The following is a 14,553-nucleotide window of genomic DNA, read 5'->3' as shown; positions in this document are numbered from 1 at the left end:
AGACAACGTTTGAAACGTGGTAGACCAATAGGTTCCAAAGATAAGAACCCTCAAAAAATTAAGAAAAGTGCAGAGAATGAAACCGAGGTTGTTAAAACCCTAGACACGACCGCGGCCATTCCTAAATCCTGAGACTTAGCCGCGGCCGATCCTAAAACCCTAATAGCGATCGCGGCCGATCATAAACTCTTAGATGCGGCCGGCCCTGATGTATCTAATCCTGATTCTTGGGACGCCAAGATTCCAGGTACTAAAGGCCCTGATAATAATGAGATCTCAATAAATTATGTCTTGTCTGGGATACAATGGAACAGAAAGAATGTCGATAATGATGATATATTTGCATACAAGGTAGCACTTGAACTTATGGATTTGAATGAGGATCATGAACTCACGTCTATTTATGAGTGCACTCAACAATCAGATTGGATCAAATGGAAAGAAGCTATAAACGTGGAGTTAAACTCTTTAAAGAAGAGAGATGTCTTTGGACCAATAGTCCGGACACCATATGATGTTATACCAGTTGGATATAAGTGGGTCTTTGTGATAAAGAGAAACGAACATGGTGAGGTCGTTAGATATAAAGAACGGCTTGTTGCACAAGGATTCTCACAGAGACCAGGAATTGATTATGAGGAAACATATTCCCCTGTGGTGGATGCTACTACTTTTAGATTCCTGATAAGTCTGGTTATAAGAGAGAAATTAGACTTTCGGTTAATGGATGTTGTAACTGCATACTTATATGGTGCACTGGATAACGAGATTTATATGAAAGTACCAGAGGGTATAGAGTTGAAAAACAAATCGAGTACTCGAGAACAACACTGTATAAAGTTGAATAAGTCACTTTATGGATTGAAACAATCAGATCGAATGTGGTACAATAGACTAAGTGAGTACCTAGTGAAAGAGGGCTATAAGAATGACCCGATCAGTCCATGTATCTTTATAAAGAAATTCGAAAATAAAGGATTTGTGATCATAGCAGTGTATGTTGATGATCTGAATATTCTAGGAACCTCTGGAGAGATTTCCCAAACAGTTGAATATCATAAGAAAGAATTTGAGATGAAAGATCTAGGAAAAACAAAGTTTTGTTTTGGGTTACAGCTTGAGTACATTAGAGATGAAATCCTTGTGCATCAAATGGCATATACAGAGAAAGTACTCAAGAGATTCAATATGTCCGAGTCTCACCCATTGTCTAGCCCTATGGTCGTGAGGTCTCTCGGCCTGGACACTGATCTGTTCCATTCTAAGATGGACGATGAAGATGTCCTTGGTCCCGAAGTGTCATATCTCAGTGCCATAGGATCTTTAATTTATCTGGCCAGCCACACTCGGCCAGACATATGCTTTGCCGTGAACCTATTATCTAGGTTTAGCTCTTGTACGACCCAAATGCACTGGAACGGGATTAAACATATACTTCGTTACCTGCAAGGAACGAAAGACTTGAGTTTATTTTATACTAACCAAAACAAAGAAGGTTTAGTTGGCTTTACTGATGGAGGTTATCTTTCGGATCCACACAATGCTCGATCACAGACAGGCTATGTGTTTACACATGGTGGAACGGCCATATCATGGCGTTTCATGAAGCAGACGATCGCGGCCACATCTTCAAACCATTCGGAGATCTTAGCCATTCATGAGGCCAACCGCGAGTCTGTGTGGTTACGGTCCATGACCAACCACATCCGAGTTGATTGTGGGATGTCCGAAGGCAAGGACGCACCAACGATCATGTATGAGGACAATGCAGCTTGCATTGCTCAGCTCAAGGACGGCTACATCAAAGGAGACAAGACGAAGCACATATTGCCTAAGTTCTTCTTCACGCACGAGCTTCAGAAAGCCAGCGAGGTCCAAGTAGTCCAAGTGCGTTCCAGTGACAACTCAGCCGACCTGTTCACCAAATCACTTCTGACCTGCACATTCAGAAAGCTTACGCATCAGATTGGGATGCGTAGACTGAAAGACCTTCAGTGATGTTCAGAACAGGGGAGTAATACGTGTTGTACTTTTTTTCCTTCACCATGGTTTTGTCCCACTGAGTTTTCCTGGTAAGGTTTTAATGATGCAACATCTAAAGCGTATTACAACCTCTGTATGGTTATGGCATCCAAGGGAAAGTGTTATAAATCATATTGTGGATGTCCATAACCGGCCCATACTTAGAGAGAGAGAGAGTCGGCGGCCATGAGAGAGAGAGAGAAAAACTCTAGTTTCTCTTTTCCTTATAGATCTATGATTTGTACTATTTCCATATTTTAGTCTTTCCATATTTGTGTTTCTTTTTATCTCTCTTGTATTTCTCTATATATAAAGGGCTCCTTATATTTATGAATAATATAAAAATAAGAATATACAGATTCTATTCTCTAATTTCACAACAATACCAAATTAACATCCTAGGTAATAGCTATGAGATGAGTTTCACAACGCTAAAAGTATTAAATTTTAAAAGGAAAAACAAGAAGACCTTTTAACCTTATTACTACTAGCTAGGATCAAAAACACTTTATGAGTGACTCTTTGACATGTTGCAAAAAAACGCATAAAAAAATATATTGAATTTTATGGTTTCATATCTCTTCTAGATGCAAATATGTAATGCAAACTAATTCCCAGCACACATCTTTTATCACAGAATTCTTCTAACGTCGACAAAATAGACTATTCTATAACACGTAACCACATTTTACAATTTATTCTATCAATTTCAGCGTACGGCTGCGCACACTACTTAACTCTCCTTTGTTAGAAAAGGAAAAAAACAAAATTAGAGTCTTGACATTTCTTCTTCGAACAGACACAAACAAAACAAAATATTAACCAGCTATAAAATGAAAATATACTCTTTTGTTTACATGGTATTATATACTTCATAAAAAAAGTTTCAGTTTCATCATATATATTCACTTATTAGTAGTAGTGGATCTTTGCCAGATGAGCTCAAGCTCTCGAGCAAAGTCCTTTTGTCGGCCGACGACAATGGTGATGTGGTCTTTGTCGGGAATGACGTGTACAGTAGCACGTGGCACTTTGGTCTTGACGCTGTAGCTACACTCCACAGGAATGACCTCATCCTTGCCACCGTGAAATATGGTGACGTCACAGTCCACGTGGTCACGAACATGGTCGAGATACGACTCGAGCTTGCCTCCTGATCCGAAGATGATGTTGTGTAAAGTGTGCCACGACCCGTTGTGTATGTGACATAAAAATCCTTCTATCAAATACGTTCGCATCCTGCACAGGTAGAGGTAGTTTAATTTATCTTATTCAAATTTATAAATCTTTATTGTTTATGTATGTTTGACTATAGTATGTAAAACTATTTAAATTTATCATATACTATAATGATGCAGAATTCATCTTGATTGAGAATTTTAAATGAGCCAAAAAAATTAATACCAAACAGAATAGAACATCATCTGAATTTTCTAATTTTTATAGACCGGAACTAAATCTAGATTTTATAAGTTTAAATTCTTTTTAACTTAATATTTTTTGTATCTCATTTTATATGGTGCAGATTATACATTTTATAATATAAAATTCCAAAATTAATGTAAGTTAACGGGGCCAAATAATGGAGGAGACATGGTCGATATAAGTTGCTTTCTGTGTTAAAGACATTTTTCCTCTTTTTCTAATACATAAAGCTATTATTAGGTTGCATTCGCATTTCCTAATATGGTATCACATATTTTTATGTAATAACTACTAAAGTGAACCAATCAACATCTTATTTTTAGAAAATTTGTAAAACAATTTAGAAACGTCAATTTCAAGATATTGAATAAGAGTAGGAAACGAGTGGTTGATTCATTAAAACTTATAGACTTTTAGACATTTCGGTGTTCCCCTAATCTCATGCACCGTGAACTTCGGGTCAAATCTTGCTTACTTAAATTCAACAAAAGAATTTGTGGATGTAAACCTACGATCGATCGTCTGATTACTAAGGCCACGATTCTTTCTTCTTACATGTTTATTAGAATATATCAAAAACGCAAACGTACATAAATAATCTTATATATGTACCTGTTTAAGGTGAAGAGGCGAGTGAGGGAATCGACCAAGCGATGGCTTTTGCAGAGTACAAGGCAAACGGTGCGGCCAAGATGCTCGTACCAGCTAATCAGCGATGCACCAAACTGCATCGGTGGCCAAATGTTCTTAGGAGCCACTTTCCTCATCACGTATTGCGCCGGATTTACTCCCTTTGGCACCTTGTAAAATGGCTGCCAATATTATACGACTTCATTTAGTTTACCAAAATATTCATATATAATTACTGCCATAACTACGTTGAGAAAACAGAGTTTGTACTGAAAACGAAATCATACAAAACTGTTCATTTTTGGTTTGGTTGATACACTTTCTAAAACAGTAAAACCCAACTATGCACGGACAAAAAGGTGTATTTTTCTTTTTTGAAAAAAAAAGGTGTATATCACTCCTATTACCAAATTTTTGTAAGAAAAAAAATCATACAACACAAATTAAAAGTAGGTTCATCATCAATCTGGTTACTACATTTCTTAAACCGGGGATAAATTTATACACCGAACTGAAATCACCCGTATTCCGATTTTGGTTCTACTAATAGACTTATGTTTCCTTTTCTATTTTCAAGAAAGCTTTAGCTTAAATTCTCCCTTCCATATTTACTATAGACAGCTTTCCTTTAACGGCTTTACTATAGACAACTAAAACATGAAATACCTATTAAAATATTATGCCACAAATGAGAATGAACCTTACAAATATATAAAATGATATAAGACATTTCTAGTCATGATCCTTTGATTTCTAAAAATAGAGAATTGTTAAAAGTAAATATGTATAACTGACTTACCGGAGCCAAGAGAGTGAGGGACTTGATAGCTCCAGGGTGTTTAACGGTGAGGGCAAGAGCCAAAACACAGCCTAAAGAGTGAGCCACTATGTGAAACTTTTTGAGTTTATACTGAGCGATCACCGATTTCTCAATCATCTCTAAATGTTCTCTTAGTGTATACAACGAGTCGTTTGGCTTTGGACTTCTTCCATAACCCAAAAGATCGACTGCGATGAGCCTATAATTAGATTTAGCTGAATCAGAAAAGTTTGGGAAGAGAGTCTCGGTCCAAAAGGAGGATGATGATAAGAAGCCATGTATGAACAAAACGTTGTCTCTTGCCTTCTTATTATCTGCACATAAATATTCCCCAAAATTATTAAGAAAGCTTCTAGTGTATGGGTTGCTGACGACAATAATATTTATTTATTAGACTCAAAACAATTCAAAACCCTTCTATTATAACAAAAATACTAAACGACGATCAGTGTTATAATTCTTGTAAGTACTCTGTTTTCGTAAAATAGTCATATTAATTGATGTCTTAGTCAACAATTGTCTTTAACATTTGTTTTCTTTTAAATAAAGTTTTGCTTTCGAATTACAAAATATGTTTTTGTTTTCCCTAATTGACTTTATAGTAAACACTCAGTTACTTCTTGTTGTCTTGAGAAAACAACTAATATGCATTACGTAAAAACATCATTTAATATGAAATGAAGGAATTATGTTTGCTTCTTTTTTTAAAAAGTGTAAATGGTGATTTTATTGTCTTGAGCTCATGTTACTACTATTTTATAACAGCGAACCAACTTTCTTCTCGCAAGAATTTAAGGTAACCAAACATTCAATTTTCCTGAATGCGTAAAAATACAAATAGTTGTATGAATTTGGAAATAATGGATTTAATTTTACCTTTAGGTTGTTGAACTTTGACAAATAGAGAATCTTTGTTGGAAGGAGAAAGCCAAGAAGTGCAAAAGCTGCAATTACAATCTGACCATCTTGGTGTTGTCGGAGACTTCTCAACGACCGTAGAATTCAAAGTCATTAATCTCTTTTTGTTACCACTAGAAATCTTCTTCTTAGACTCATAATTATGATCACAAGATTCCACCACACTGCCTCTCATGATCACGCCTTTGTAATTAAAGCATTTCACGGAACTCACGAGCTTAGAGAGCCTCATTAGAAGCGAAGGACCACGTGAGTAAAGTGTGTCTGAGATCTCGTCGAAATGGATCTTAGTTCTTGTCATAGACACAACTTTTGAGTACTCTCCTCGTTCGGACACTATGATCTTCCTGGTCTTGGCTTGTGCCTCGAGTGGAGAAGAGCAATAACAGGGTTTCCATTCGGATTCGAAGAAGAAATCTAACGTCTTGTAAGTAAAACAAAGTAAGAAATCTAAAATGTCGAGTAAGAAGAAGACGAAGAGGCCTACGGTTTGGTTGAGCCACCGTGCAATGGCCATGATGTGGTGTGATGATGAAGAAATGGTTTTGATTTGAATCTGTGGATTTGTACGTGAGAGTGTTATATAAACTGATGAATGATGATTCGTGTGTGAGAGAGTGGGTAGTTTATAGGAGAGACAGATATACGAATTTATTGTTCATTTAACATAATTTGCTGTCCGAAGTGATTAAATTGGGTGGAGGTTGCATCCTTTTTGGGTGGGCAAACCCTAAATTGACTATTCTAATGTTCATTATAATTGTTCATAGTATTTTTATTACTTGTAATGTAAGATACTACTCCCTCTACTAATAATAACTATATTACTAGATTTTGACCCGCGCTTTAAAAGCGTGGGATAATTTTATCGTTGACAAAAAAATTATTTAAAGAAAACTATATTTTATGTACTTAATTTTAAAACAATTTTGTAACTGATTTTCAAATAAAGTTGTGAAAATGATTTATTTTAATTATAATTTCTAGAGAATCTAAGATGTTGAGTTTTGAAGAAAATATTTAAAATTTAGATAGGAAATTATTTTTGAAATATGAGAGATATGTTTTATTACTACGTTAAAAATTGAGTTTTTGATCTTAAATTTGTAAATAAGGTAAACTTTGTAATGCGGTTCATTGTTTAGGTTTGTGAAGTGTAATTTTAAGAAAAGGATTAGAAAAAAATTCTTACAGTTTTATATGTTATGTTCTCACATATATTAAATATTTTTACCATAAATTTTAATATTTTAGTTTTATATGTTATGTTCTAACATAAATTACTTGTACGTTTAATATATATTATGTTAATTTATAATATTTTATAGATATCATATATTTTGATATAATATTTCATAGATATAGTATGTTTATATATAGTATTATATCGAAATCAAAATTTTTTGTAATCCGTTTAGTTAACCCGTTCCATATTAAATAATTTAAAACTGAAATGTGATAATCCATCGTTCAACCATGTCTCATATTTTTAAAGATTATATTTTAATCAAAGAAATGAAAAAAATGGAACATATATTTTTAAATTATATATGTGAGGATATATACCTGAAAAACACAACATATCTTCTATTTAGATGATATATGCCATAACAAAATAGTAACTTGAATAAACTCTCCAAAATTTTGACGTAGATTTTTTTGATGAATAAGTCTAACCAGTTATGTTAAATGCACTACATAGTTCAAATTTGTAAATCCATTGTTTAATCATGGGGACGTTCAACGTTTTTCGTGATTTGTTAAAATATGATGTGAATATTTATTAAAAAAATATAAGAGTATGATGTTCAAAATATTTTTCATGATTCTCTAATCCAATTACCTAATATGATACCATCATCTATAGAGTGTTGCAGTTTCTGATGATATGTTGTTTTAAGAACTTCAGCTTCATCACTGCCTTCTACTTTTTCCGCATTATTTAATAGAAATAGAAAGAGTAAATAATAGTCGTGGATAATGAAATAAATTATACCAAATGTTTAATTAATTTTGGTAAGCTCAAATTAAAGAATGACTGCAATGTGATTTGTCTAAAAAATTTTATTTATGATTAAGTGAATATATAGTTGGCGAAAATAATTTAAAATATTCCAAAAATAAGAATGACATGACATTGTAAATATCTATATAAATTAAGGGCATAATCTTAATAGGGATTCTGCTTTAATAGTATTGATATATCTGTCTAGCTCTCTAATAATTATATTAAAAAAATCAATAATACTATTATAACTTAATTTAGTAATATCTTTGAAAATAGTTATATAACCAAATGTGAAATTTATTCAAGGCATTTCTGTATTAACATTTATTTTATTTGATAAATATACATATTATATATTTACTATTTTGTGAAAATCTATAAATATACTTGTTAATTTATCAATTTTTTTAAAATTTCCAATTTATGTGAAAGTAATCCACTTCCTATCATATAAAGTTTAAGAATTGATGTCTCCAATTTTGATACACTGTTAATATAAATATAAAAAATATATTTAAAACTAAGGTAAAAATTAATTCATTATTAAATATAAAACTATACAATTAATTACTAGTTTTAAATATATTTTCATATTTTACTAAAATTTATACTAGTAGTTTGCAAATTATATATTTTTATATTTAGCATATTCATTTGTTAGTATTTTGGTGTTAGATTTTACTAGAAAATAGATTTAATAGTAGTTCCTAATAAACAGCCAGAATTAACAAAACATATAGAAAATATACTGAAATATATAAGTAAATAAAAGGAATAAATAGTAATAAATAGTAATAAATTATTATTATAATTAATATAAGGAAATGTATAATTATGTAAACAAAATAAAAAACAATATGAAACTAATGAATAACAAAAATACCACATTCATAATATCACTTTTCATGTTTACACTAACCAATTTTACCCTCAGTTTTAATGAAAAGTAAAAAATATTTATGATTTTAGGGTTAACTAATCTGAAGGGTTTAGAGTTGAGGGGTTGGATATGATTTTTGAAATGTAAAATTTAGGATTTTAATAAATATATAAATAAATACTTAAACATATATAAATTTAAAAAAATAATTTCAAAAATAATTTTCAAAAGGAAATTTTGGAAAACAAAATCGAAAAAAAAAAATTCAAAAAAAAAATTTATAAAAAAGTTCAAATTTGGAAAAATATAATTCGAAAACATAATTATTTTATTTATTTATTTAAATATTTATTTATTATATATATAAAGAATAAGAATATAAGAGTTCTTTTTCATTTAATGAAGAAGATATTTTTGAAAATGTGTATTTAATGACGGTAAACATGAATACTAGCACAAAGAAAATGGTAAACATGAAAATTTTCCAAAATATATATACATACAATTTGTTTGCAAGTAGTATGATTTTGTTTTTATTTTGTTTAATTTTTTTCTTAAATCATAGAAATGAATTATAGATTTCAAATATACATGCACTCTAATCCAGTGTAAATATAATAGTTATTTGATAATCTGAACGATACGTAGAGTTATGATATAAGTAGTCATTGTATTATATACATGTATATTAATGCATTTCCAACTCTTATCTACGTTTTTCTATATTTTAAAAAGAAAATAGATGAACTTTATTATATAGGCTTTTCTTCCAATCTGTACCTATATAATATAATTTATTTATGTTTAGAATAAGTATAAAGAAATATTTTGTTTTACTTTTAGATATAGAGACAAAAAATAGCAATATTCTATATTTTCATATAAATATAAAAACTCTATTATAAAATCATATTTTAAAATAAAACTCATTTTTATAATATAATATTTCCATTTTACAGAAAAATATTGAGATGAATTGCAAATAGTATTTACTATCGTGGTCGATATGTCACATGTGCATTTAATAAACCTCTCATCATCATTGTGTTTGAATATTAGTCGGTCCAACAAAAAGACAACCCCATAGTTTCTTGTGTTATTATAGATTCATAATTTTTTTTTCTGACCGAAGATTCATGACTTTTTGTTATTAATCTGGGGAATTCCAAATTTATGCAAGGACCTATATTAATCCAGAATGGAAGGTGCAGTTCACAAATAGACTTTGTTTTTAGATATTCAAATGAGTTTTATAGATAGACTCATATCTACAAACCATATCTTAGATTACTTTTGAGATTTACAGTAAATTTGTGAAACTCCAAAGTCAATTACATATGCACTCAAGATAAATTAATCTTTTCGACCAAAAGAGATAAATTAATCTTTGTGTTAATCGACCAACAAATTAGGTAATACTGTACGTAGAAGAAACATGTGCTATCTTTTGAATAAGTCCTATACGTAAGCTAGAGGAATAGTTCAAAAGTTTCAACTACGTATCACCGAAATAGTATACATCTCTGTCCATTGGAAAAGATTCGACAAAGTTAAGAAAATGGAGATCACATATAACAATCTTTTCAAGTTTCATCTTCGCTCTTTTTCTTTTTCGGTTTCTTGTATGGGAAAAATTATTTTCTTAAGCCAAAAAATGATAACTATGTCATAGTAGACTAATCTCATATACTTTATGTTTCATTAGGCTAATTATTTTTAAAATGACAATAATGTCCTTAATTTCAATTATAAATTCAAAATTACAATTACCAAAACAATTGTTAAATATTAAAACAAAATAAATAATTAAAGTAATTAAAATAAAAGAAAACATTTAAATCCTCAAATAAAAAATGATTATTTTCTTCATTTTTCTGAAAAATCGTTTTTTCATATTTGGAAACTGAATATTTCTAAATATTTTCTTCATATATTTTCCGGAACTAATTATTTTTATTCGAAGAATACAGTAAATCTGTAAAACTCGGTTTTTACAGGTTTTTAGATTTATAGTAATGTGTAAATTTCGATTTCTATAGGTTTTAGATTTATAGTAATCTGTAGATTCCGATTTATACAGATTTTAAAGCGATAGGTTAAGTGCGAAATGTGTATTTTATATTTTTTTTGCTTGAATTGGTGACCACTAGAAGAATGGAAAAATGAACAAAATGAAAAATAAAATTTTATTTGAGGAATTGAAAGAAAAAAAGAATTTTTGTTCATTTTGTTCCTCGTAAAAAAAAAGATTTTTTTTTTGCTTCAATTGTTCATTTTGTTCCTTGGTCACCAATTAGAGTATTAAAGTACTATTATTTACGTAGATCATGTATTCTAAACATAGTAGATTCAATGAAAATAGTAGGTTTCATTTTCAACTTTGTAGAATGTCAATTCTACTTTATGTAAAACATAATCTGAAATTATGATTTAAACATTTTTTAGAACTGAAAAAAATACCACTAAGTTGATATAAGTTTTTCATTAATAATTATTATTTTTCCAATTCTTTTTAGTTTGTAAAACTAATTATTTAATTTATTTTCTATAATACTAAAAGACATTAGAGGCAAAAATGATACAAAATAAAAATTAGTCTAATGGAATATAGTTACCATTTTTGTCTAAAAAAAATTTCCCAAAAAAAATACTCTTTTTCAGTTTTCTTCTCTGGCTATCACACTTTCAAGCTTTACTCAAGTTTTCGCAAATTTCATATTTGGAGACTCATTGGTAGATGTTCACATTGTTAAAGCTGATTCTTTTAGCATCTCCAAAATACACTCTAAAACTATAAATATGAAATTTTTTGCCCTGCAAAAAGAAATTTTTCAAACTTCAAATTTAAAGTTCTAAGGAGTGAAACTCTATATTTGAAGTTTTACTATTCAAAACTTCAAATTTGAAAATTACACATCACATTTATAATTCTAAAATATTTTCTCGTTTATCGTTTTAATCCTTAAAAATATACTCAAAAATATTTCAATTTATTTTATAAGTTTAAATTTAAGAGATAAAATTAAATTAAATTTAAAATAAGATTTAAAATGCTTAAACTAGATTTAGACAATAACAATATACAAAAGAAAATTAACAAAAAAAAAAGCTTTTAAAAAATTACATGAAGACATAACTACTGTGCAAATTTAAATATTTCAACAACACTAATAGTCAGGTAAATTTGATCTAAAACCTCAAAAATCTCCAAAATATTATCCAAACAAATTTTGTGTAACCGAAGATGGTTGTTATTGTTATTTTTTTGTCTTTTTCGTACTATTCTTTCTTGTTCAAATCGACTGTATTCACGAGTATTAATATCATCAATAGAATTTAAGTCGTTTAGCAATATTTTATTTTTCTCCTTTGCTTTCTTTTTCATATCTTTTTTCATATATAATGTATTTGCAAGTATTAATATCACCCGTTTTCAATAATTTTTAGTTCGTAATATATAAATTAAAAATAAAAATAGTCATTTTTACTAGATGATCATATATGCATAAAAAAAATATTTTTTGTGAAATATTATAGTATTTTTCTTAAATGTAATATTAATTATGTTATTTCTATTTAGAATTTTATATTTTAATATTAATTTTACTAATTAATATTGTTGTAATATTTTTCTATATGTGCTGGTAAAGTTTTATGATTTTAAATTAATTATGACAAATATAAGGAATATAGTATAAAATATAAATAATTTTGAAGTTAATTTTGAAATTCTGATTTTGAAAAATAATATCTTTAAACTTCAAATATAAAATTTTGTAAATGGCATAGACTTCGGAGTTCTGACCACCTAATGGCCGACGCACCCGCAGATTCACTAATTTTTTTTGTCATCCCGCAGATTCACTATTGGTCGGACCATTTCTGATCTCGTAGGTCTGTCTGTTTATTCATGTAGTAATATTTTATATGTTATATGTGAAATTTATGATTTATTTATGTCCTATAAAAAAAGAAGGTAAATATTTTTTAAAAAAAATCATATCGCTTGTAAAATAAATAAATTAAGTAAATGCATTTTTATTTTACAAAAAGTTATATGTTTTAAATGAATTAAAGCAACATATATTTTGTTTTATTTTATACTTCTAGAAGTTAAATTGATTTTGTTCTGTATATGTCACCATTCTATCTTTTCTTTTTTGCTAACTGTATGTTAACTTTCTTTATTAATTAGTCTTACGTATAAATAATATAAACTTATAATAATAATATTTAAATTATATAACAAATACAATTTTTATTGTAAAACGACATTTATTGTGAAACCGGAGAAAATATTAAAAGTAGTTAGTAATTAATTAGATATAAATGCGCCTTGATGTAAAGGTTAGAGGGGGTGCTATTATACTATACAGCGATTCAGTTGAACAAGACCCTCGTAGCTTACAAAAGCACTTGGAAGTCAACGGTTGATAGATAAGTTGACTTATCGTATAGCATATAAAAGTCAGCATTGGGTTGGACCGACAGACTGAAAACAATGTTAATAAAAGAGTTTGTAACGTTGGAGAAGTCAAAATGCTAATTCCATAAATGCAACCAACATTCATTCATGGAGTTTGGCAATGAGTATTGATTTATTATTACTATATGCTTTTGAATTGGTCGTCTATTTACTCACTTAAATATTAGGTTTTGAAAGTTTGGATGCTGCTAATTAATCTGTATTCAAATGATACATAGAATCTCTGAAATTAAAACACAGGGATCAAATATGCACCAACTCCATTTCTCGAACCTTACACTGAGGCTAACACAATGGGATCAATATGCTTCTGGTTCGACTGGAATCATTGATGACACTGGACTTTTGATCGTAAGCTCACATATATAAAATGTCATTTTAAAATGTCTAACTATAATGAGTTACATAACAATGCAATATTATATGGAACAAGTAGGCTCCATTTATATAGCGAATAAAGATGTAATATTTATTAGAGATATAATGATGGTTGAGAACAACAAAACTTGTTTCTGACAGATCGGTAGGGTTCCGTTGAGAGAACAAGTGAGTTATTTTGAGAGAAGCATAGACTACATGGTAAGAATGATTGGTGAAAATGGTACGGAAGAGATGTTGAGGAAGGCAATGCTTACTATCACAATTGGGTCCAATGATATATTAAATTACTACATACAACCATCTATACCTTCCTTCTCTCAAGACAAGCTCCCCATTGATGCCTTACAAAACTCCATGGTCTTTCATTTAACCACACACTTTAAGGTATTAAATATAGTACTTTATGTAGATACATAATGCATGAAGTGTCAAGCAATTATTTTGGAATTATTGTATTTTGTTACCACTTAAGTACACTAGTTAACTGGCAGTGGAGTTAAATAAATAATTCAATCGTGTCAAAGCAAATTTTCACGTTTGCGTTACGTTTAAAGTACTTTTACTTGCAAAACCAGATGGAAGCGCACGATTGATTGTCTCTCAAATTAATTAGTGTCAAGTCCGTGTTTCTCATAGGCGTGGGACTTATTATCCAAGATCCGGATTCGATCCGAAATCCGCTCCGGATCCACTCCGAAAATAGGAAATCCGGGGTGCCCGGATCCAAATCCGGATAGTAAAATCTTGGATCCGTGCAAACCGAATCCGGATCCGGATATCTTAATTTTTAGGTCCGGATATCCGGATCCGGATCCGTATTTTTAAAATACATTAAATTTTTATATTTTATTAATATTTATATTTGATATATTAATATTTATACATGAATTAATCTTATAATATTATATTTTAGTTTTTACAATATTATAAACATATATAAATATATTTATAAATATTTAATTTATGTATTATATTAAAAAAAA

General features: G+C 29.5%; 1 protein-coding gene and 1 pseudogene across 1 annotated transcript; one reads left to right on the top strand and one right to left on the bottom strand.

The window, feature by feature from the left end:
- Window positions 1-2,712: 2,712 nt before the first annotated feature.
- On the bottom strand, window positions 2,713-6,449 carry LOC106337221. Its single transcript, XM_013776290.1, has 4 exons — window positions 5,774-6,449; window positions 4,877-5,211; window positions 4,060-4,259; window positions 2,713-3,261 (listed from the first exon to the last, which is right to left on the bottom strand). The coding sequence occupies exons 1-4, from the start codon at window positions 6,330-6,332 to the stop codon at window positions 2,928-2,930; spliced, it is 1,428 nt and encodes a 475-aa protein (XP_013631744.1). The 5' UTR covers window positions 6,333-6,449; the 3' UTR covers window positions 2,713-2,927.
- Window positions 6,450-13,032: 6,583 nt separating this feature from the next.
- Window positions 13,033-14,553, top strand: part of LOC106338852 — a 2,968-nt pseudogene continuing 1,447 nt past the window's right edge.

This window comes from Brassica oleracea, chromosome C4, assembly GCF_000695525.1.
Source record: "Brassica oleracea var. oleracea cultivar TO1000 chromosome C4, BOL, whole genome shotgun sequence".
NCBI classification, from domain to species: domain Eukaryota; kingdom Viridiplantae; phylum Streptophyta; class Magnoliopsida; order Brassicales; family Brassicaceae; genus Brassica; species Brassica oleracea.
This window is presented reverse-complemented; position numbering and strand designations above follow the sequence as displayed.